The sequence below is a fragment of the Melopsittacus undulatus genome, chromosome 2 (assembly GCF_012275295.1).
Source record: "Melopsittacus undulatus isolate bMelUnd1 chromosome 2, bMelUnd1.mat.Z, whole genome shotgun sequence".
In the NCBI taxonomy this organism is placed as follows: domain Eukaryota; kingdom Metazoa; phylum Chordata; class Aves; order Psittaciformes; family Psittaculidae; genus Melopsittacus; species Melopsittacus undulatus.
Window position 1 is genome coordinate 101,532,033 of NC_047528.1, and position 22,859 is coordinate 101,554,891.

The window sequence follows — 22,859 nt, forward strand, 5'->3', positions numbered from 1 at the left end:
AGCATAGGTAAAGGACATGGTTGTGAAATGGAAATTTGACATGCTACTGAGAAAGGCAAGTAACAGGTGCCTTCTTCCTTCCTGTACCTTCCCCTGACACCAAGGACAAGAAGTGCATCTTGTTTCTGGCAAATGCAGAGGTGAAGCCTGCAAAGGGTCATGGTATTTCTCTAATTGTAAGAAGCTACAAAAGCAAGGTTTATTGGTTCACTACCTCAGACCAGTAGAATTAGGGGTTTTACAGTTCAACATCATGTAGGTTTTTTTTATGCTGCAGAAAAAACAAGGCCAGAAATACAGCTATATTAAATCCAAGATTGTAACTTGAAAGCAAAGAAAGTTTATTGTAGTTTTCTTCATGCAAATCAAAGCATGGCCAGCAACAGCAAGAACTTGCAGATTCTGATAACAGTATGAGATTCAAATAAAAACTGTGTGAAAGCTACCATTTCAGAAACCCTTTCCCTAAACTAGACGGCTACATGATGTAGATTTGGAAATGAAATTAAAATGCGTACTTGCATCCTCCTACCTTTCCTCTTTACATCTGCAGCTTAAAGAGGCTTCTTTAGAGTTAGATCATCTGTTGAAACTTCTCTTCAAGCCTACATCAAGATTATAAAACTGTATATGTAAAAAAAAATACTTTTTTTTTTTTTTACCAGTGCCTGTGCAAACTTCGTGCTTATCTTCAATTCCCCAGCAAGCCCATGAAGACACTGGGCAAGAACTGAGTTCTAATATTAGGTCAGGTTTCAACACTGTACTAAAGGAGGTATATCAGTCTGTCTTTGCTGAGGATCAGCTACATAACAGCTTCACTCTAGAAGCTGAGATAGATGGAAAACCATTATTTTTGCCTTATGGAAACGCAAGAAAAACCTCACCCCAAACAGGTTTCCAGAATCCACTTAAAAACAGTTACTGTTTATATATTACAGCTAGAGTTCATTCAAATTCTTTCCCTTCTTGCTGGGGCTGCAATACTGCATATGCTCTTACTTTCAGAACTTAGAGCTATGAAGATCCATTGCACATATTCCTTTTGATTTCTCAAAAGGCTGAACATAGACTTGGTGACAGTTCATCACCTTGACTAAGATTATATATTTAAAAAAAAAAAAAAAAGGCATGGACCTGACAATTTTCCATTTCACCTTCCCCCCCTCCCCTTAGCATCATCTTCACACTTCATTTACTTTGGTACAGTTAGGCTTTTGTCTCCCTCTAAACACAAATTCATTGAGATTTGCTAATAAGACTGTAAACCTTAAATGGTCAAGGGCATCTCTATGCTCTACAAATAGGACCAGCGTAACATTTTTGGTTTTGCCTTTATAGAAGAAGTAGCTTTCCAGACTGAAAAGTAGTGGGAGTATCCCAGAGGCTAAGGAAATACTGTCAGTACCTAGCTTCAAGTAGTAAGAAACTGCATCATTTCCAATGTTAAACCCACCCATTATGGAAAGAAATAGGAAAAAGGGAAGTCTGCTGAACATCAACTAGTGTAATTCTTCAGACGAGTGCATGTGCAGTTTCATTGCCTATGTGTTTAAAGGACTATCAGCTCTCCTTGACAGTGATTGCAACAATTGAAAGTTACATCTTCGTATCTTGTGTATGGGTGAAACCTTCCAATATTCTTCTTTGTGGAAAGGAAGGAGGATGGAGAAGTCTCAGAAAAAGAAACTTCTGTTGATGTTTCTGCACGTGCAGCTGGATCCAGTACCCGTAGCACCTAAGGACAGAAAAATTGAGACTGACAATGTATCTATTAAGTTTAATAGGTTTTATCCTTCTCTACCAGCTAGGAAAGATTTCTTCCCAAAAGCAATTTTTCAATTTTTTTCCAAGTTGAAAACTGAATATCCATCTTTCCAGGCCCTCAATATAAAGACATTAGGTAGTGTTTATAAATTAGTAATGTTCATCAGAAATCCAGGCTATGATTTTAAAGAGAATTAAAAAAAATAAATCTAATTTCTTTTAGCAGAGTTGAGCAAAACTAGGTAACAGCAACACAGATCAGTAGGCACTGTGAGCCTCCTGCTGCTCAACCATTACTCAATTGCTTCCAGACTAAACTCTTAGTCTAGTTTTCTATTTAAACATCAAGCTTCCTGCAGTTGAACCTTATCTTGAAAGATAATCACATAGCTTCTTTCTATATTTCCACCTACTGTCAACAGAACTGATTTGTAGGGCAACAAACTATTGCTGAAGTGTTATGACTTATTCCTATTTCTTCTCCTACTCAGTTTTTAAACTTAGCTAAGTACTTTTGATTGGCTTCCTCCTGACACATTGACTCTAAACTAATTCTGACTCAATCATTTTTAGTGTTAGGAACAGAGAAGGAAACAGTATGTATCATTATATTATTTATGTTCTGCTTATTGTTCCAGGTTTGGTTGGTTGGTCTGGGAGTGTGTCTATTTTTTGGGGAGGAGAAACATCTCTATTCAGTACGTTTCCCCTGCATATAGTTTTTTAAAGGATATTAAGTATTTAACACAAGGCAAGATATTTCTTTCTGGAAAGAAGACTGTGTTGACAGACTGAGATGTATGAAGAGTTCTTACCATTTCAGCCATTTTCTCAGCAGGGGTACTGCAGAACTCCACAAATGTTGAAGTCTTCTTTGGACTGTTAGTGCCAACATTTCCAAGAAGATGCGAGCTTACAGCTTTGGCTAGCTTACAATTCACAGCTGCTAGCTCTGTTGTAGTATAAGGCTGGGCACTAGGATAGTATGTCTGTTGTCTCCCCCACTGAAGAGAAACCATCAGTTCCTCCAGCAGCCTGTGCAGAAAAGAAAACAGCATTATTAGTGGGTTTTGTAGTCTGTATTACCAGCAACTTCACTGGCGTCATCCCTTCCCAAGACTTACTGCATAAGCTAAATGTTAACTGAAACATGAAAAAAGGAAAAAAAAAAAGTGTTTAAAACCCAGGTTATTCTCCAAGGCAAGGCCTCACCATCACGGTATTTTAATACAGGTAAAACCTGACACATGGGTAAAAGAGTCTGCATGTTTTAGAATGAGACAGAGAAGACTTGAAGGCAAGATAGTTAAGTGATTAACTACAGAAATCCTGAGGATATAAGGGATGTCAGCTCTAGAGTATGTTACCCCTAAGACCTCACACCTCCAGGCAATGAAATAAAAATTAATGCTACTTTGGCTCTTTCAGCTGTAATGCTGAAAAGTGACATTACTCTCTATCAGCATAAATAATTTTTGTTGACTATCACTGGAACAGGGGAAAATTACTTGATTCTTCTATGGTCTATAATGAACAGACAGAAATGAAGTTTGCACAGAGGTAGTCTGGATTAGAAAATCATACTTCTGCGTATCAATCATCTCTTGACGGAACTGATCGCGTTCATTCAGCAAGTCCTGGATTGCACTTTGTGCATCCCTGGTTTGACGCTGAAGAATTGCTCTGGTATTGGTTAGCTCATCAGCCATAACCCTGCAAAACAAATCTCCAATCAGTAGTGCAAGTGAGCAGTTTGAAATTCACCTTTATTCTACTACAGACTACAATTTCTCAGCTCAAGTTAAGGATTAAGCTGCTGTTCTCACTCTCCCAACAGAGCCCATATCAACCTAATTACAAAGGACACGTATTAAGAATAATTTATGTTTAACCACAGTCAACACAAGTGCAAGATTATGTTTTGATTTGCTGAGTTTAAACGATTTTATGTCACTTAATAAAAACCTAGCAACAGGCATTTCAAAATACCTTGGATAACAGAACATTTACATGTAAAAATGTAAATACATTTTGTTTTACTAACACAGTTCTCACAAGTATGCTGTAATCTCATCTTTCCATACTCCTCCCTGAAGATGACACCTATGGCTAAAGATTGCATTCATTCACCCCTTTGCCTTTCTCAGGGGCAATAACTAGACATTACATGTGCCAGATACAAACAGTTAAGAGCTACAAATGAGACATTGACACATTTTGCTATGCCATGAAGCTCAGCACTGACCCCTCAGGCAGTATTTCAAATGCCTACGTATACTGCAAATGCAAAAAACAATGACATTTAAACCACAGCCAGTTAGAAATCTAAGATCTCAATAAACTGTAATGTTAGGATATTGAAGGGTGTTACTCCAAGCACATCACCAGAGAATTTACATTCCCGATCTCACAACTTCTATTAATGCTAAAGAAACAACTTAAGTTAGAATAGTAACTCTTGCCTAGCTAGGACAATCACAAGTCCTTACCATTCATTCAATATGCTGAAACTTCTGAAGACCAGCAAATTAAAGGGAAGAGACTGTATTGTATTACCATTTCCTTCAAGCAATAAGGTCTTTTGTAATATGCATTAAGTATCATGATTAAAATTTAGTCAACTATAGCTGAGTACAGTAGATTAAAAATCCTAGAACACTATTTACAGATCTGGTAAGACAGCTATACCAGGCAAGTTAAGAGTCTAATCTTTTATCAAATGAAATTTTTACATTCAGACCAGCTTTTACGGTTAGAGAAGCAACAGCAGGGTTCTTAGCAGTATCACAACCAGTGTTTAACAAAGAGATGCCCTATCCTGGGTTCAGCTGTAACAGTCATTTTTCTCCTCAGTAGCTGGTGCAGTGCTGTGTTAACTTTAGTCTGAAAACAAAGCTGATAACCTACCAGTGTTTTCAGCTGTTGCTAAGTAATGCTTACCTCAACGAAGGACTTTTCAGTCTCATACTCTGCCAGTGAGGAGGGCCACAAGAAGAGACAGGACACCTGACCCAACCTAGCCAAAAGGGTATTCCATACTACAGCACATCATGTCCAGTATATAAACTGGGGTCGGGTTGTCAGGAAGAGACTGATCTCAGGTCAGGCTGGGTACCAGTTGGCGGGGGGTGAGGAATTGTATTGTGTATCACTTGTGTTTACCATTTTGGTTTGGTTTTTTTTAACCCTTTCCTTTCTTAGTTTTATATCCTCTCCCCTTGTTATTTACCTTATCATTATTCCTAGTAGTATTATACTGTATTTATCTCAGTCCATGAGGTTTACATTCTTTTGATTCTCTTCACCATCCCACCTGATAGCAAAAGGGGGGGTGAGAGCGAGTGGCTGCGTGGTACTGAGTTATCAGCTGGGTCTAAACCATAACAGGGGTGGGGATGAAAATCTAGCTAGCTACCTTTAAGACAAGTCAAGACAACTGTCCTGGAAAAAGAATTTAAACCCTAAACTACACATAGTCTACCAGAATTAAGAACTTCTCTTGATATGTGAAGAACTGTAGTTTTTAGGAGGTATCGGATCCACTGTACTAGCTTTGTAAATCTGAGAAGTTCTGGTCTTCAAGGAGCTTGCTTTCTTTATACCTTTTCTGTAAATTCAAATTGCATAGTAGGTGTCAGTATAGCTGCCGTGGCTGTATCTACGTATGTAAGCACATTACCAGGCATCGCAATGGGCATATGCAAGACTGAAGGAGAATGCGTTAGAACAGCTCTGTAAGAAGGAATACCTGCTTGCTAGGAATTTGCTTCTCCACACATCACATTGGATAGACATGCGCTCTAATTGTTCAGACAACTGAGACATATTCCGGCCCAGGACTTCATTTTCTAGGATTAGCTGATTTTTCTCACGAGCCATCCGTTCAAAGTGATACTGCAGATCATCCCCAACAGAAGCAACAAGTAATTTCTTCAGCTCACGATTCACCTAGAATTAGACCAGACTGCCTTGTAATTATCAATATATAATGAAACACCTACAGAATGCAATGCAAGTTACTCAAACTGCTTTTCCATTTCCTGAGTAGAATGTATCCAGTGCAGGGTTTATTAAGGCGCATAATCCACCCTAGTGAGCATAAACATCTGAGAATAATGCATGGTTAGCATATGCTTACTTAAATACTAACAGTGGCCAGAGAGGAAGAATGAAACCCTGCTACAAGAAGCAAAAAGTTTCAGTAGTAGTCAAGTTCTGAATCAATCAGATAACAAAGGATTAGACAAGTCATCAACAAATGGATATTGTTTAGAAAATTAGTCACTCCTCCTATGGCATCACATTTTTCACTTAGCAGTTGAATTCAGAAGCAAAATCTTTCCTTGTGGAAGATCCATTTCCCTGCAGCCCTCTAATGCATTTCTCACAGCTTCAAGACTTTCTTTCATTGATTCTCAGAGAAGCAGCACTGGATTACTTAGATGTACTTCTACTCTGTGTCTTAGCTTGTAGCTCAAGGGGGAAACTATTTGTTTCAAGTCTAGTGTCATAGCAGCTCTTTGGTCACATTCACAAACTGTTTATATAAACCAAAGCAGCTCAGCTAAGTAAGAGAAAACACCTTTCATTTCTTACCTCTGTTTGTATACGCAGCTGATTAGAGAGCCCTTCTTTATCCTGTAACAACCGCTTTTCTGAATTCTTTAGCTTTTCAATTGTATTTTTCAGCTCTTGCTGCTCTTTCTTGGGATCTGCAACTCCATCTGACTGATGGAACATGTCTCCTTTATGTCCCTCTGATTTAGCCACCTTAGCATTTTTAGCTGGAACAACATGGGTGATAGCTGCTTTGGGGACTAATATACGAATAGCTTCAATCTCCACTGATTTATCAACAGGCACTTTCCCCAGCTGAAGAACTCCAGGACTGAGAGAAGAGATTGTCTTTTTATGTGGACTGTGGTGGCTGTGGTGGTTCATAGTGTTGCCTCCAGTGATTACTTCCACAGATCCAGCTGCCTGCTCAGTTTCCATGCCATCTCCAGGTCCTCGGATGGGTGACGAGGCATCATCAACTGAAATTTAGAAATAGCAGAGGCAAAGTTTACCACCTTTCACTTTCTTAGTCTCACTGAAACTCTTAATTTCTGTACTTCAAAGTTAGAGACTTTAATTGCACACTGTGTGCAGAAGACTCCTTTGCAGCAGCAATTATGAAGGACAAATCAGAAAGATCCTAACTCAAGTGTGTATTGCTCATTAATACTAATAGGACAACACAAACATTGATCTGAATTGTACCAACTGTAATTTCTTGTTGCCATACAAGATGAAATGCAAACATGAAAGAGAGTACAGATGAAAATCTTGACAATATCACTCCTAGGCTGAAAGCAAAATCAGTTTTTCAAAACTGACAGAATCAGAGCAGTCTCATTCTAAAAGTAAGAAATGAAAAGCAGCCATTAGCTACATAGCTACTAACACCTTAATAAATCTAGCAGATTGTTAAGGTACCATGTGTTTTAGTTGTCCAATTGAAGGTTTAAGAAAAGCCAACAAGCCAGCTCTGCTTCATTTGTAATCAACAGACCCCAGTATTTCCAGCAATGCTGTATTCTGTTCTGAATTCCCCAATATGCATGATAAATAAAATGAGTTGCAGTAAATGTTAAGTTTATTAAATTTTCAGCCAACTGAAGTATTGCTGTACAATTTCCTCACAATGGGAGAAAGCAAGAAAGTTTTGGAGCACACTCTTAGCTACACATGCTGCTTTTTTCCTCATACTGTGGGGCAGTAATGTGAGCCTGCATTTTCTATCCAAATAATGAATTTCAAAAATGCAGTAGTAACACATTATACTGCCCAACTTTCAACTTGGTTGAATCAGTACCAACAGGTTCTGACTGAGAGGACTAACAGACTGACAGAGAGGACTAGAGGACTGACAGAGAAGTGTACTTACAGATAACAGATCAGTGATAAACTTGTTTTTCAATACAAAACTGGATTAGAAAACTACATTAAATTCACTGTTACCTCCAGACAACACTGATTTTCACTGCAATAACATAATCACATAACTACTTCCTAACAGCCACATAAAGCGACTAAGTTTAAATGAATGGAGCCTGGCATACAGTCTAACTCCGGTCTTAAGAATTCACATTAAAGTACTTTTAATCCAGTCTGCTTAGGTATCATGCGAACCACCTACCTTTTTCTAGAGATGCCATTTTCTCTTTAGTAGTCAGCTCTTCTTATGTCTGAGGAGGAAATGAGGAGTGGGGGGGAAAAAAGAAAATCTTCAGCAAGGTAACAATGACAATCTCTAATTTCTTGTACAACCTCTGAACTCCAGTTCAGTTGCATAGTTAAAAAGATCCCACCAAAACAAAGGAAAAAAACCTGAACCAAACCCACAAAACCCAAAGTTATAAAACCCACACCAAGTCTCAAAGGACTGTGAAACTTCCGGCACTTGTTTAATTTTGGTTTGTTTTTTTTTCACTAAGAGCTGGACTTCAACTCCTATCTTCTGCTCCTCATCTAGTTCAGCTTCCATTCCTCAAATTTCTCTTTCTGGGCTCCATCATTTTACCCTTTAAAGCTCTGTAACACTTCCAGAGCACAACTGCGTGATTGCGCAGACAACCAAAGATCATCACAGAACCATGAGAAAGGGAAATCCCACACTGTACTTAAAACAGACCAAGAGGTGAGGAAGAAATAATGGCAGCTGCACAACTGCTTTAGTCCCACTTGCTAATACAAATTTTTTGGTAGAGCCAATTCCCAGACAAAGCAGAAGTCAGTGCCCTGAGTGGCTGCACATGCTTGATGTAACCTAACAGTAAAACTTTATCCACAGTTTGGCGCAATCTGCCATCCTGGCCATTTTCTCCCTTATCCACCATTGCTTCCTTCATCCACATGCCCATCCACTCTCAATTCTCCAGGTCATTCATCCTCCTTTCTCAGGGTCTCTCACTAACTGCATTAGTTTGAGATCAATATATCCCCCTTTTATTTTCTTCTTCTTTCAGTTCTCCCTGTTATTCAAGGGAGCTCTCCCAAAGCCCTTGCTTTCTTTTATTATTGCACTAACTGAAAAGGCTTAACTAGAACTTTTTTTGATTTCCACTGCTACAGCTCTGCCCTGCAAAGATAATGATAGTGGTGTACACTACTTCCAGTTCTCTGGATTCAGGATCTGTTTTGTGGAGGCCAGATTTATCTTTCTGATGACCAGAAAACAAAAGAAACACCTTAAGCTTTTTCAAACGATAGATATGGGAACATCTTCACTATGAGGGTGGTGAATCACTGGCACAGGTTGCCCAGAGAAGCTGTGGCTGCCCCACCCCTGCCAGTGCTCAAGGCCAGAGTGGATGTGGCTTTGAGCAACCTGGTCTAGTGGAAGGTGTCCCTGCTCATGGCAGGGGGTTGGAACTAGATGAACTATAAGGTTCCTTCCAACCCAAACCATTCTGTGATTCCATGATCTTGTTATATGTTGCTTCTACAACTGGCATTATGTTTTTGCTCATTTAATACCACTCATCACTATTGTTTGTTCATTTTTGATTGAGGATGTCTACTCATTTGAAGAGAACAAGGATGAAAACTCAGAAAAAGGCAAGAATACTCAATAAGGACTGATTATAAGCATTTCGTCCTCTCTACTTCATCTGAGACCACCCGCTGACTATCCTGCTCCTTTAATGCTCACGATATAATACTGTTCTTACTGTCCTGCTGCATGTACAAGCCTCAGTGTAAGCCTCCACAAAAATACCCTTTTATTACACTCCTATAGGCAAAGCTCCTTCACCGATTGAATCGTTAACTGCCGCACTTATCAGCTAACATCCTGCTCTACAGAACAGCCACGACAGGCAACGCAAGGAAATCCCGCATTAACATGACTGAGCCATGACACACCACGGCTTCAGAAAAACATCACAACTCAGCCCCGGCTGCAACGGCCGAGGAGTGCTCCCCTCACCCCAGCTTCAACCGAAACCCCGCAGCCTGCCGATAAACGACAGCTGGACATTACTATTACCCACCGCTCGTTTTAAGAGACGCTTCTCCGTCCACGGCGGGACCGGCCAACACGCACCCAGCGCTCCTCGGGCCCAGCCCCGGCCGCTTTCGAGCTCTGGCCCTGCTGCCACCAGGCCGGAGGCAACCCCGGCCCGGACCCCGAGGACGTTACCAGAGCACACAACACCACTGCCACCTCATGTGGCTTCCGCTTCCTGCTGCTAGCCACGTGACGTAGTCCCCTCTGCCAATCGCTGGGCCGCGCACGGCGGCGGGGCTCCGGTTGCCAAGGGCCCGTCACGTCGCGTTCTCCGCCGCAGGGTGAGGCGGGCTCTTCCTGCCGCTGCCGCCATCGCCATGGTGAGCACCGCCGCGGGGCTGGGTCGGGATGGGACGAGCGGGACCAGGGCCGCGGAGGGTGAGGGTCAGGGTCAGTGGCAGCAGCTCCGCGCCGTCATGCCGGCCTCTTTCTTCTAGGCGGCTGCAGAGGCGGGCGGCGGGAAGGAGCTCAGCCCCGGGGTAGGTAGTGCGAGAGCAGCTGGGAATAACGGCCGTGGCGCGGCCCCAGGGCTCCCATCAGGGGCTGCGCTCGTCGGTGTGAGCGGGGTGGCTTAAGGCATGCCTTGTCTCATTCTTTCACTCCTTTCTGAGGGCTCTTGTGAGGCGCAGTCGGTAGGTAGTGCTAACTTGCCGTTAGGTCTCGTTGGGACCCAACCAGGAAGATGTTTGCATGTCCGAGCTGCCCTCAGTTAGGAACCGCCTAGTTAGGGAAACTGGGCTGCATCAATATGAGGTCGAGGGAGGTGATCCTGCCTCTCTGCTGAGACCCCAGCTGCAGTACTGCGTCCAGCTCTGGAGCTCCCAACACAAGAAGGATGTAGACCTGTTGGAGTGAGTCCAGAGGAGGCCACGGAGGTGATTCAGGGGCTAGAGCACCTCTCCTGTAATGATAGGCTGAAAGAATTCAGCCTGGAGAAGAGAAAGCTCTGGGAAGACCTTAGAGCAGCTTCCAGTGCCTAAAGGGGGCCTACGAGAAATCTGGAGAGGGACATTTTACAAGGGCATGTAGTGACAGGACAAGGGGGAATGGATTTAACCTACCAGAGGGGAGGTTTGGATTAGATATAAGGGAGAAATTCGTTACTGTGAGGGTGGTGAGGCACTGGTGCAGGTTGCCCAGAGAAGCTGTGGCTGCCCCATCTCTGGCAGTGGTCAAGGCCAGGCTGGAAGGGGCTTTGAGCACCCTGGTCTTAGTGGAAGGTGTCCCTGCCCATGGCAGGGGGTTGGGACTAGATGATCTTTAAGGTTCCTTCAACCCAAACAATTCTGTGGTTCTATGACCCAGTGGGAAGGCAGCTGGTGAATTTTAAGAATAGAATACATTTTAGGTGCAGCAGTCTTTGTCCTTGCCTGGATGTTCTTTAGTAATGCAGAAATTTGAGGTGGGGGCACTAATGAAAAACCGGTTTGCACTGATAACTGAGTCCCCTTTACTGAAGGTGATATGCAAAAATCAGTGTTGCAGAGCTGTTTAAAACCCAGCAATTTTGCATCAAATTTTGTACTTGAACACATATGCAAGATCCATATGAAAGAAAGCCTGGCTGATGCACCTGCTAAGTGTGTTCAGCTTTTAGTACTCAATAGCTCAGGTTTGCCCATCTCCTCCAGCCTGTGTAGCAGCTTTGTTTCCACTTTGCTTTCAGAACACAAACTCAGGATCAGCATCTGCCATGAAAGTAGGAATGCCAATGTTTGTTTTCAAATATAAAGGTTGCAAGTCTGGTTTAATCCAGGCAGAACTTCCATGTTGAATTTATTCATGTCATTGGAAGTCCTGCTTTGTGACTTTGCACAGATGTCACTTAGGTGGAATGTTTGCTTTGTTGTGGTTGATTATCACTATGAATGTGATGTGTTTCTAACCTCCCATTATTTTTGAGGTGGCCCCAAGTTAGCTGATTAAAGTGGTGTTAAATCTTATAAAATGTTTAATGATGACTTTGTTGAATTTGTTTTGAAAAGCTTTCAGTGACAGGAACTGCATGATCTGTTGTCATAATTACATTACATTATGATTTTTCTAGTTTACCCTGGTCTTTCAAGTGTTACAGCCCTGCTTGTTGCTTTTATGCTTACAAAGCCACTCATTTTCCCACTTATGTGTGCTTCTTACTGCCAATTTCCTAAAATACAGTAAGAATAATTTGGTAGCTGAAAGACAATAGGAAAATAGGTGTTTTGGGAATGCATGCTGCCCAGTTAGGTATGGATACGTGGATACAGCATCCTGGGAAGGGAATAAGTTATGTGACTGTTAGACACTATGACTTTACATGCCTGATCCATCTCAAACATCTTCAAAACATCTTTTCTCAGGATCAGTGAATCAAACAATTGACTCATCAAAAGACTCCTTCCAGTGGATTCAAATATTGATCTACAAGCTGGATTTTAGCCTCAGGAACCTAATTATGTTCTGAAAGTAGTGAACCTTTAATACTGTGTTGCTTCCAGACAGGAGTATAAATTGCATAATTTTAAATATATATTTCTACTCAGAAAAAACCTGCTACAAGTCATATTATAGCCACAGAAAGAAAAATGCAATAACTTTTTAGTGGAATCAGTTTGGAGTGCATTTGTGTTAGACCCTGTACTTCAGTCATATGGAAACAGTACACTGGAAGCAGTTGTGTCTTGTAAAACTGGGCACATAACTGTGGTAGAAGTTAAGATAAGGGGAGAAATGACCTGAAATATCCTGCAGTTATTGTCTTTCTGTGGCAGCAGTTTGGCTTACAGGTTTCCTAATCATTGAAAACAGTTTTCATTGTCATCAGATCACAGACAGTATTTCAAATCAGCTCTAAGGCATTCTGGTGTCTTGATTGCTGCTGTGGGTGATGAGCAGTAAATTCCCGAAAGGAAACTTGCTTATCTCTGTCTGAGATGTGCTGTCTCTCTTGGCTGCTGGAATTCATTATTCTTTAATGATGCCTTTTATATAATGAAATGCAGGGATATATTGAAGTTAATGTTAGTGTCTTTTTATTAATGACTTTGATGCACTCTGACACTTTGAAATGTTACAGATACAGAAGTAGAGCATTTGCCAGAAAATAATGGCATCTGTACGCAAGCACTATGTCACACAGATACAGAGCATTATTGCAATTGGAGAGGCTGTACACAGATGCAGTTTGATTATTTCCTTTCTCTCCACTCTTTAAAACAACTATTCTTGCCCCTGCACACTTGGCAACTGTCGTATACATTACAAAGACTCTTTGAACAACAGCATAGACAAACATTTCTGTCTTGACCATAAAGAAATTGAGGCACATAAAAGCCAGGTGACTTGTCTCATATGATGCCATCTGACTTTGATTTTGTGGATGTAGAAGCACATCGTCAGTGGAATTTTAGTGTCCAACTACCTTAGTTCTTTTTGCAAGTCTCCTGGGGTAGGTTGCCAGAACTTGCAGTCTTGTAATTTGACTGCAGTCTTGTAATTTTGACCACAGTCTTCAATATATCTGGAGATTAGCAGGTCAGCTCACTCCAACAGAAAATTTTACAAATTGTATGTTACATGTTTGTTGCTATTACCATCAGTTCATCGGTAAAACCCCCAGCTTAGAGAACATAAACATGGAAACTCTCAATTTAGGCAGGGAATAAAAATTAGTAATTTCTTAAAACACTTTGATTCATCAGTGGAAATACTTAGTTCATGATTTGGAAAATGAAAGTCAGAAAATAAGAAGTGAATCAGCTGTTTCTAGAACTTGATGAAAGTTGAGTCCTGGGTTTCTTATGGTCCAGCATATCATGGTACAATCATGTTTTCAGCTGAAGACTTTATAAAAGCAATGCAGCTCATGGGGCAGCTATGCAGCATACCTTGGTGTACAGGAGTTTAATTTGGGAACCAGTAACACCACCCATACTGGATTAACTGGTAAAATGGGGTAACTTTGGTGAAGAGCTGTCATTCAGAGCTGATCATATAAAGAGACAAAACTCCTTCCTGCTAATAGACTTTCCTAAAAAAGTGCATGTTTATAAAATAACCTTTAACAATTTTCAAATTATATACTTTTTTGTTGCAAAATAGTTGCCATTAAGAAAAAAAAACCCACAAAAAAAAAAACAAAACAACAAAACACTACCACCACTAACAACCAAATCAAAAAACCAAACCATTTTTACCTCTTCCAGGAAAAGATGCAAAATCTCCTCAAAAGGCAATTTCCTAATGCTTAAGATTTGCTTATTTGGTCTTAAAACAAGACTCAATTTCACTAGAGTGCCAGCTGGTGATTAAATTGACTTTTTTCAGCTGCATCATGGCCTGACCCTTTCAGATGTAAGATTGCATGACAAAAACATCTGCAAAGACAGGTTTCTTTCCTTAATGGCTGTTATTTGCAGCATTTCATCACAGGGAAAGACAAAGTATGGTATGTAACCTGAGAAAAAAATAAGCAAAAGTCTGTCAGGTAGCTTTTAAATGCTTATTGCATGGTGAGTCTTTGTATGAGCATCAAAACCATGATGTGGTTTCTTCTTGAACTTGTGTTTCCAAATACTGTTAATTTACTTCTTGAGCAGATAGGCTGTGTATACTGCAGAAGATGTAGCCAATAAAGTTGCAGTCTTTGCCCTCTGTCAGCCAAATGAAGCTGGGTATGATGCTGCCATCTTTATAAGATTATGCGCTATATAAAATACCACCCTAGAAGTTTAAAGTTGACAGGTTCAGAATCCATGGGATAAATTACCTCCTACTCTAGCCAAATCGTGGCTTTGGCTTGCAAAAATTGCCACCTCTAAAAGTGATTTTAGATGCATTGATGGCTCTTCTGATGGAGTGGCTCAAAGAGTTTACATTATAATAGTAAAAATTATCTAGGGTTACCTAATGATAAATTCTGTACTCATCTCCATTTATCACCCAGATAAACCCAGGTCTCTCTGGGCCTTTTGGGTTGTAGGTGCAGTTCTTAAAAACTTTGACACATCTGTTCTCATTGTATATTGGGTTTCTTTTTTACATTGTCAGAAACTGAAGAAACTCAGGAATTACTCAGTGAACCATCGCTGGGAATAAAGAAAAGTTACAAATTTTCAGCTGTAAATAAAAAATATTAGAATTTGATGACATAGCTGGTGGTTATTCAGGGAATTGTTCCAGGAAGATTTGACAGGGATAAAATTTATACTTAAGAATATCCTGGTAGAGGTCTTAAATTTTGAAAGCATATCTAGATCATTGTTAATATATGCACACAACAGATCTGTGTAGGCTCTGCTGAAGCTTGGAAGGATGGTAATTACCTTTGGTCAAGGAGCTGCCAAGCTATAATAAGAATCATAGATTGATTATTTAGGTTGGAAGGGACCTCCAACCTACTCAAAACTGGTCTAACCAGACCATGTACAAGCAAGTTCAAACATCTCTGAAAATGGAGGTTTCTCCCACCTCTGGGTAGCCTGTGTCAGCATTTGACCACCCTTGAGCTAAAGTTTTTTCCTAATGCGTAACTGGAATGTCCCGTGTTTCAATTTGTGTCCTTTTTGCTATCACTGTGCACCTTCGGGAAGGGTCTAGGCCTGTCTTTGGTGTCCTTCAGTTGGGTAGTTGTAGAAAATAGACCAGCCTCAGCATTCTCTGAGCTGAGCAGGCTCTGTTCCCAGCCTCATATCGCATCTTGTAATCTCTAGACCTGGTGGCCAGTGGCTAAACACAAAAACCTGAACATTTTATCTTTTCTGTTCAGTAGCATTCAAACAGAATAGTGTGCCTCTGAAAAGCATTTTCGACTGCTCAGTTGAGCATTTTAGTGCCAGTTTCTAAAACATTGTGGTGATCTAGTATATCCGGCTAGTATACCCTTCCAATCATTAACTGGCTGGTGAGAAACTGTGGTAGTAGGGAACTGTTTTTGTGAGTCTGAAGAGGGCTGTTTCCATGAATTGTTGCTACCGGGAATAATCACCAAAAGTACTGTTTCCTGGAAGTAAGCACTGTGCTTGGCCTAATCCTCCCAAACTATGTTGTGTTTACAGATGGAAACAAGAGGCACTGGTGCATAAGCAACACACCAAGGTCACTCAGTTGTGTTTTGTGGGTGGAACATGGTAGTTCTCTACCAGCCAACAAAAAGGAAAGAAAAAGAGAAAAAGCAGTGTATGGTTTGATAAAGGGAATAAAATCTGCATAGCTGGGCTCTGGGACACACTGTTGCAGCTTAATAATAAGAATGACGGCTTAGCAATTTTTTGCATGTATAACAAGAATATGATAGAAACAGAATGGTTTTGGTTGGAAGGGACCTTAAAGGTGATCTAGTTCCAACTCCCGTGCCACGGGCAGGGACACCTTCCACTAGACCAGATTGTTCAAAGCATCAATCCAGCCTGGCCTTGAACACTGTCAGGGATGGGGCAGCCACAGCTTCTCTGGGCAACCTGTGCCAGTGATTCACCACCCTCACAGGGAAGAATTTCTTAATCTAAATCTCCCCTCTGTGGAGACAGTGTTCTCCCAGGAGAATGGATATTTGGTACATGAGCTCTGAATAACTCCGAGGGATACAGCAAGGCCGTGGTAGGCCCGAGGAAGCTTAAGCAAGCAAAATAAGAAGAAGCTGGAATTCACTGAGTGATGAGAACTGTGGACTGTTGTCAAGTGTTCGAGGTCAAGTTCTCACACCTGTGCTTAACCAATTATATGTTAGTCACTAGGGGTCTTCAAGACAAGTATCCAATCATGATATGCCTAAGTGCTGTAGGTGTGTGTAAGCAATAGTATATAAGGAGTTAATGCTTTGCAATAAATGGCTTTTTGTCTGATCACATTGATCTCTGACTGAGTCCATTCTGTGGCACCCCTCTTTCAGTTTAAAGCCATTCCCCTTGACTTTACATGCCCTTGTAAAAACTTCCAGCTTTCTTTTAGCACCCCTTTAAGTACTGGAATGCTGTGATAAGGTCTCCCTGGAGACCTTATATCAGGATATTCCCTAATCAGATAAGCACATACAAAAGGTAGAAATTCTTTGTTTCTCACACTAATGCCTAATAAAGAAGTATGTTCTCAGTACCAGAGAAACTCTGTGAGGTGGCCTTTGCAAGTTGTCCTGGAGTGCTCAGCTCTGATACTTATTTAAAACATGTGGCGTTTTCATTTTTGGAGGCGAGGTATCGAAGAAGGGCACATGCTCATATGTCAGTAGTTTTCTTGTGTGAAGGGACTTTATCACACAGACTGTGGTGATCTGTGCTTATATTTATATTTATATTTACTAAATTATAATTTAGTAGTTTCTGAATCCTTTTATTAGGTTATTAATTTTCAGGCATGGTGCACTAGGAAGAGACAGCAAACAGACGACTTTTTACAGATCATTTTGTCAATTCTTGAGGTTTAAATAAGGTGCTCAACCTGTGTTTGAACACCAGAGGGTGCTCCTGTACTTGCAAAGAAGTGTCTCCTGAGATGTGTTCCAGAGAGCCTGTTTTACTTTCAGTATTTGCATGGAATTCTTCAGTAATTTTAACGACCTTAATTATGTTTTTAAGAATCACAGCTTTTATCACGGGAACTTCTGTTCACATGTAGCTTGTCATTAGAGTGACTTCAGAATGAAGGGTATATGACCATGATATCTGTACTGGCTGAAATCTGGATTTAGTCCAACTACTTTATAATTAATATTTGACGCAATCTGGGAAAAAATAGTATTTTAATGTCAACATCTAGTTAAACAGCGATGAAGACAAAATGCTTGTGTTAAGTGCCCACAGCAGTGAATAAGAAATGTGTCAGCAGAGTTGTTTGTCTACTTCACGAGGTTGTAAATTGTTACTTGACTGTTATAAGCTCTGACTGTTCAAGGCTGAGGCAGGATGTGTGGTCTTTAGAGCGTTCACACAACCTTCTGGGTGCTAATGCTCATGGTGTCAGCTGGCTGAAGGACCCTTCCTCCCTTAACTATGGTTCCAAGGCAACCAACTGATTCTTGAAAAAAAAGCTTTCCAGAAGGTTATTATGAGCTGAGATAATCTGAAGATGCTGTAGGCATTATGCTAGTTTGAAGTGCTGTTGATAACTTTCTGAAATTTTAACCATTTGGCTTGAAATTTTCCAGACAATTTCTACCAGAGGTTGAAAGTATAATGGAAGACTTGAATAAGAATGGGAGGGGAGGGGAAGGAAGAAAAATTGAAAACATTTCAGAATCCTAATAATAAAAAAAGGAAGTTCAGCATTCCTCTGAAGAACTTTAGTTCTGAAAAGATTGGAAATTGAAAACTGAATGTTTGCCAGAGGAATGGTCTCTATGAAAGAAGACTACCTTTGAGTATTGCCATCAGTTTTAATTTGGGGCCAAGTTTTGAGCCTTTCAAATTTTTTTTTCCCTGTAAATACAGGATAGATTGGATCTTGTAATGGGGTGTGCACAGGTAGCTCAATGTATTTGTATCACATACAGACACTAACCTCATAGTTCAAAGTCAAACACCCAGCATTTCAGCAGCTGACCATGGTAATGTTGGTTTCTCCTACTACTGACTGGTACAAAACACCTAAACTTCATGCTCAGATGTAATTAGGTGAGATGACATGTGTTATAAATGCTGTTATGAGTCAGGGAACAGTTCTGCTTTTTGCTGATATCATTGTCAGACTCTTCTTGAGTTAGTGGAGGCAGATGAGCATGCTGAGCACTACTGACTACTCTTAGAGAAATTGCATGTGATCATGTAATTAAGAGTACAATAATATAATTTATGATCTGCAGCTTTATAAACAGGCATTAAATGGGGACACATTCCCCTGAAAACAAGGTGCACCCAGCCTTCTAAAGCTAAATCTGTCTTCACAGAGCAGTCAACAGCAGTACAGCATCCTTTGTGAGCTTTAGAAAATTATATTCCATAATTAGTGGAATAACATGAATCCTGTAACTAAATACTTAACTATAACATATAATTGCAGAGGATTAGACTTAACGGTTGAAGATTTGAATTCTTGATTCTCTTTATGAGGGACTGGGAAAAAAAGAATAGGTTACACTAATCATGCCTACACACTTCATAGGAAGCTTACAGAATTTACATAATCTAGTAGTAAAAGAACAGTTCTTGCTTAGTAAATTGTCAGAACAGCAAGATAATTTCACGGATGGGAGGTGAGATTGCAGATTCCTAAATCTACTAAGAAAATTTGTGGCCTTCAGCCTTCTAGAGCTGTGTTCATCACAACCCTTGAGCATATATGGGGATGATTTACTGAACTGAGACCCCAGTTGAAGAGCAAGATTCACTTGGTTAGTGTGCTACAGAGGCAGAAGTATCCCCATGTTACTTGGCAACAGATGGTCCAGCCAGCAATAGCCATAACAGTCCAAAAGGCACCTGAGAAGCCCGGGTACCAAGAATATTTTGAGTCAGATAACTGTGAATGTAAAGGATATAGCACCTGTTTGCAGGAAGGTGAATGTAAATGCAGTCAAGTGTTTGATTGATTCATTTAATAGATATCCAAAGATTATTAAGAATTTTAATAATTTTAAGCAATGTTTAGTTAATTTGAAAAATGTTACCTTGAATTTGTGGGAAATTTTCAATAGGTACAATTTGTTTTCTACAAGGATAACAGGAAGAGATTCTATATGTATGCAGCAGATAAAAAAGATGATTAAAGGAGTGGAACACCTCCCTTATGAGGAGAGGCTGAGGGAGCTGGGTCTCTTTAGCTTGGAGGAGACTGAGGGGTGACCTCATCAGTGTTTACAAATATGTAAAGGGTTGGTGTCAGGATGATGGAGCTAGGCTTTTTTCAGTGATATCCAGTGATAGGACAAGGGGCAATGGGTGTAAACTGGAGCATAGGAGGTTCCACGTTAACATCAGGAAGAACTTCTTTACAGTAAGAGTGACAGAGCACTGGAACAGGTTGCCCAGGGAGGTTGTGGAGTCTCCTACATTGGAGATATTCAAGGCCCGCCTGGACAAGTTCCTGTGTGATGTACTCTAGGTTACCCTGCTCTTGCAGGGGGATTGGACTAGATGATCTTTTGAGGTCCCTTCCAACCCTTGGGATTCTGTGATTCTGTGTGATTCTGTGAAAAACAGAGTAGGGGCAACGTAGGCCCTGTCCAGAAGCTATTGGGAGAACTGGCTACACAGGATTTGGAGAAGGCTGAGGTTCTGAATGGCTTCTTTGCCTCAATCTTCACTGTCAAAGGCTCTGACCGCACCACCCAAGTCTTGGAAGACAGACAGAGGGACTGTGAGAATTAACACCTTGGGCCCACTGTACGAGAGGATCTGGTTCGAGACCATCTTAAGAACCTGAACATGCACAAGTCCATGGGACCTGATGAAATCCATCTGCGAGTCCTGAAGGAACTGACAAATGAAGTTGCTAAGCCACTGGCCATCATATTTGAAAAATCATGGCAGACAGGTGAAGTTCCTGATGACTGGAAAAAGGGAAATATAACCCCCATTTTCAAGAAGGGGAAAATGGAAGACCCAGGGAATTACAGACCAGTCAGTCTCACCTCTGTGCCTGGCAAAATCTGGGAGCAGATTCTCCTGGAAGGCATGCTAGGGCACATGAAAAACAACAAGGTGCTTGGTGACAGCCAGCATGGCTTCACTAAGGGGAAATCCTGCCTGACCAATTTGGTGGCCTTCTATGATGAGGCTATGGAACTGATGGACAGGGGTAGAGCAGTTGATGTCATCTACCTGGACTTGTGCAAAGTGTTCGACACTGTCCCACGTGATATCCTTGTCTCTAAATTGGAGAGACATCAGTTTGATAGGTGGACTACTCGGTGGATAAAGAACCAGCTGGATGGCTGCAAGCAAGCAGTTGTGGTCAATGGCTCAATGTCCGGCTGGAGACCAGTAACGAGTGGTGTCCCTCAGGGATAGGTGTTGGGACCAGTCTTGTTCAACATCTTTGTCAGTGACATGGACAGTGGGATTGAGTGTGCCCTCAGCAAGTTTGCCAATGACACCAAGCTGTGTGGTTCTGTTGATACGCTGTAGGGAAGGAATGCCATCCAGAGGGAGCTTGACACACTTGTGAGGTGGGCTGATGCTAACCTCATGAAGTTTAACCATGCCGTGTGCAAGGTCCTACACCTGGGTCAGAGCAATCCCAGGCACAGCTACAGGTTGGGCAGAGAAGAGATTCAGAGCAGCCCTGTGGAGAAGGACTTGGGGGTGTTGGTCAAGGAGAAAATGAACATGAGCCAGCTTCAATGTGTGCTTGCAGCCCAGAAAGCCAACCATATCCTGGGCTGCATCAAAAGAAGTGTGACCAGCAGGTCAAAGGAGGTGATCCTGCCTCTCTACTCTGCTCTCGTGAGACCTCATCTGGAGCATTGTGTGCAGTTCTGGTGTCCTCAACATAAAAAGGACATGGAACTGTTGGAACAAGTCCAGAGGAGGGCCATGAGGATGATCAGGGGACTGGAGCACCTTCCATATGAAGATAGGCTGAGAAAGTTGGAGCTGTTTAGCCTGGAAAAGAGAAGGCTGCGTGGAGACCTCATAGCAGCCTTCCAGTATCTGAAGGGGGCCTACAGGGATGCTGGTGAGGGACTCTTCATTAGGGACTGTAGTGACAGGACTGTGACAGATAATGGGTTGAAACTTAAACAGCAGAAGTTTAGATTGAGTATAAGGAGGAAGTTCTTTACTGTAAGGGTGTTGAGCACTGGAATGGGTTGCCCAGGGAGGTTGTGAATGCTCCATCCCTGGCAGTGTTCAAGGCCAGGTTGGACAGAGCCTTGGGTGACATGGTTTAGTGTGAGGTGTTCCTGCCCATGGCAGGGGGGTTGGAACTAGATGATCTTAAGGTCCTTTCCAACCCTAACTATTCTGTGATTCTAAGGGGAGAATAAAAAGAGATAAACTTACAAAATCCGTGAGTGGACTTCTGAATGTGAGGTTTAGGTTTAGAATCATCAGCAGTCCAGACACTGCCATGGAAATTGCAGTTGCCAGATGTTTCTCCGTTTGAAAAGTGATCTTCTGATTTTACTTTTTAACCAAAGAAAAGCCTGTTGAGAAAGCAGTGGGAGGTCCAACAGCAATGAGGGGGCTACAGAATTTGAGTTCTAAAAATTATACCAGCTCATGTGTCAGAAACATGAATAGAAGAGGAGGAAGAAAATGAGTTTTAAGAGACAGAGCTAATTGAGTGCTCTATCTACACAGTATTGTACATTTAAGTTTTGCCTGGAAAATATCCTGTATTACAGGACCTGTGAAGGTAGAAGATGGGTTGAATAACACAATAAGCGTGCACTGCTGAGGATTCATGTGGGTATTTAAGGTACATTACAATGTTGAAAAAAAAGAGCACTTTTGTGCCACTCAGTGTCATTTGTGAAATACCACCAGTATGTCTGAAGTTTCTTATTTCTGCTTTGCAAAATTGTCGCTAACATTTAGTGGCTGCACTTTTTTGCCTTTCCATTTCCTTTCACAAATGGATTTATTTTTAAAAAAAAAATATTGATGATGGAAAATGTGTGTATAAATAGATTTTTGTCATGCAGCTGCTTTCAGCCTGTTTGCCACAGAAAGCCAAAGTTTGTGATCACAGTCTCTTCGTGTGTATCTGACCACTAATTTTTCCCCTGGGAAGTTTGAAATTTAATGGCCGATTCAGTCAGATTTAGCAGAGGGATAATGATGTTCCTCCAGGTTTTACAAGATTGGGGAGAGGTGGGGAAAACCCCCTAAAGAATCTTTACAGAAAGACTTCAGTGTGAGCTCAGCCCTACTTAGGCATCAGAGAATCCAGGTGGGTACGAGCCCTTATTAAATGCCTAAACTGAAGAGAGGCTGAATTCAAAATCACCAAGAAACATAAGTATATAGAGAACCAGGCCTCGTTATTTGTCATGTTTGCAGAAGTACTTGTCATTCAATAATGACAGGTAGTCCTGAGGAGAACCAAAAATAGTGGTTTGGGAGTTTATTTGCTTAAGATTGTTGTCTGTTGTAGTTAAACGTACTGTCCTTCTTGTTCAGCCTGA

The 22,859-nt window shown here is 41.2% G+C and overlaps 2 protein-coding genes across 2 annotated transcripts in view; one reads left to right on the top strand and one right to left on the bottom strand.

The window, feature by feature from the left end:
• Positions 1-305: 305 nt before the first annotated feature.
• BLZF1 (basic leucine zipper nuclear factor 1) lies at positions 306-9,993 on the bottom strand. The gene is made up of 7 exons (XM_005151602.3): positions 9,804-9,993; positions 7,949-7,997; positions 6,364-6,803; positions 5,516-5,715; positions 3,352-3,480; positions 2,583-2,802; positions 306-1,738 (listed from the first exon to the last, which is right to left on the bottom strand). The coding sequence occupies exons 2-7, from the start codon at positions 7,965-7,967 to the stop codon at positions 1,553-1,555; spliced, it is 1,194 nt and encodes a 397-aa protein (XP_005151659.1). The 5' UTR covers positions 7,968-7,997; positions 9,804-9,993; the 3' UTR covers positions 306-1,552.
• Positions 9,994-10,009: 16 nt separating this feature from the next.
• The window catches only part of NME7 (NME/NM23 family member 7), a 97,147-nt gene continuing 84,297 nt past the window's right edge, over positions 10,010-22,859 (top strand). Inside the window, exon 1 of the mRNA XM_031051354.2 lies at positions 10,010-10,140. Within this exon, the coding sequence (XP_030907214.1) occupies positions 10,138-10,140 (3 nt within the window). The 5' untranslated portion in view covers positions 10,010-10,137. The remainder of the gene's footprint in view (positions 10,141-22,859) is intronic.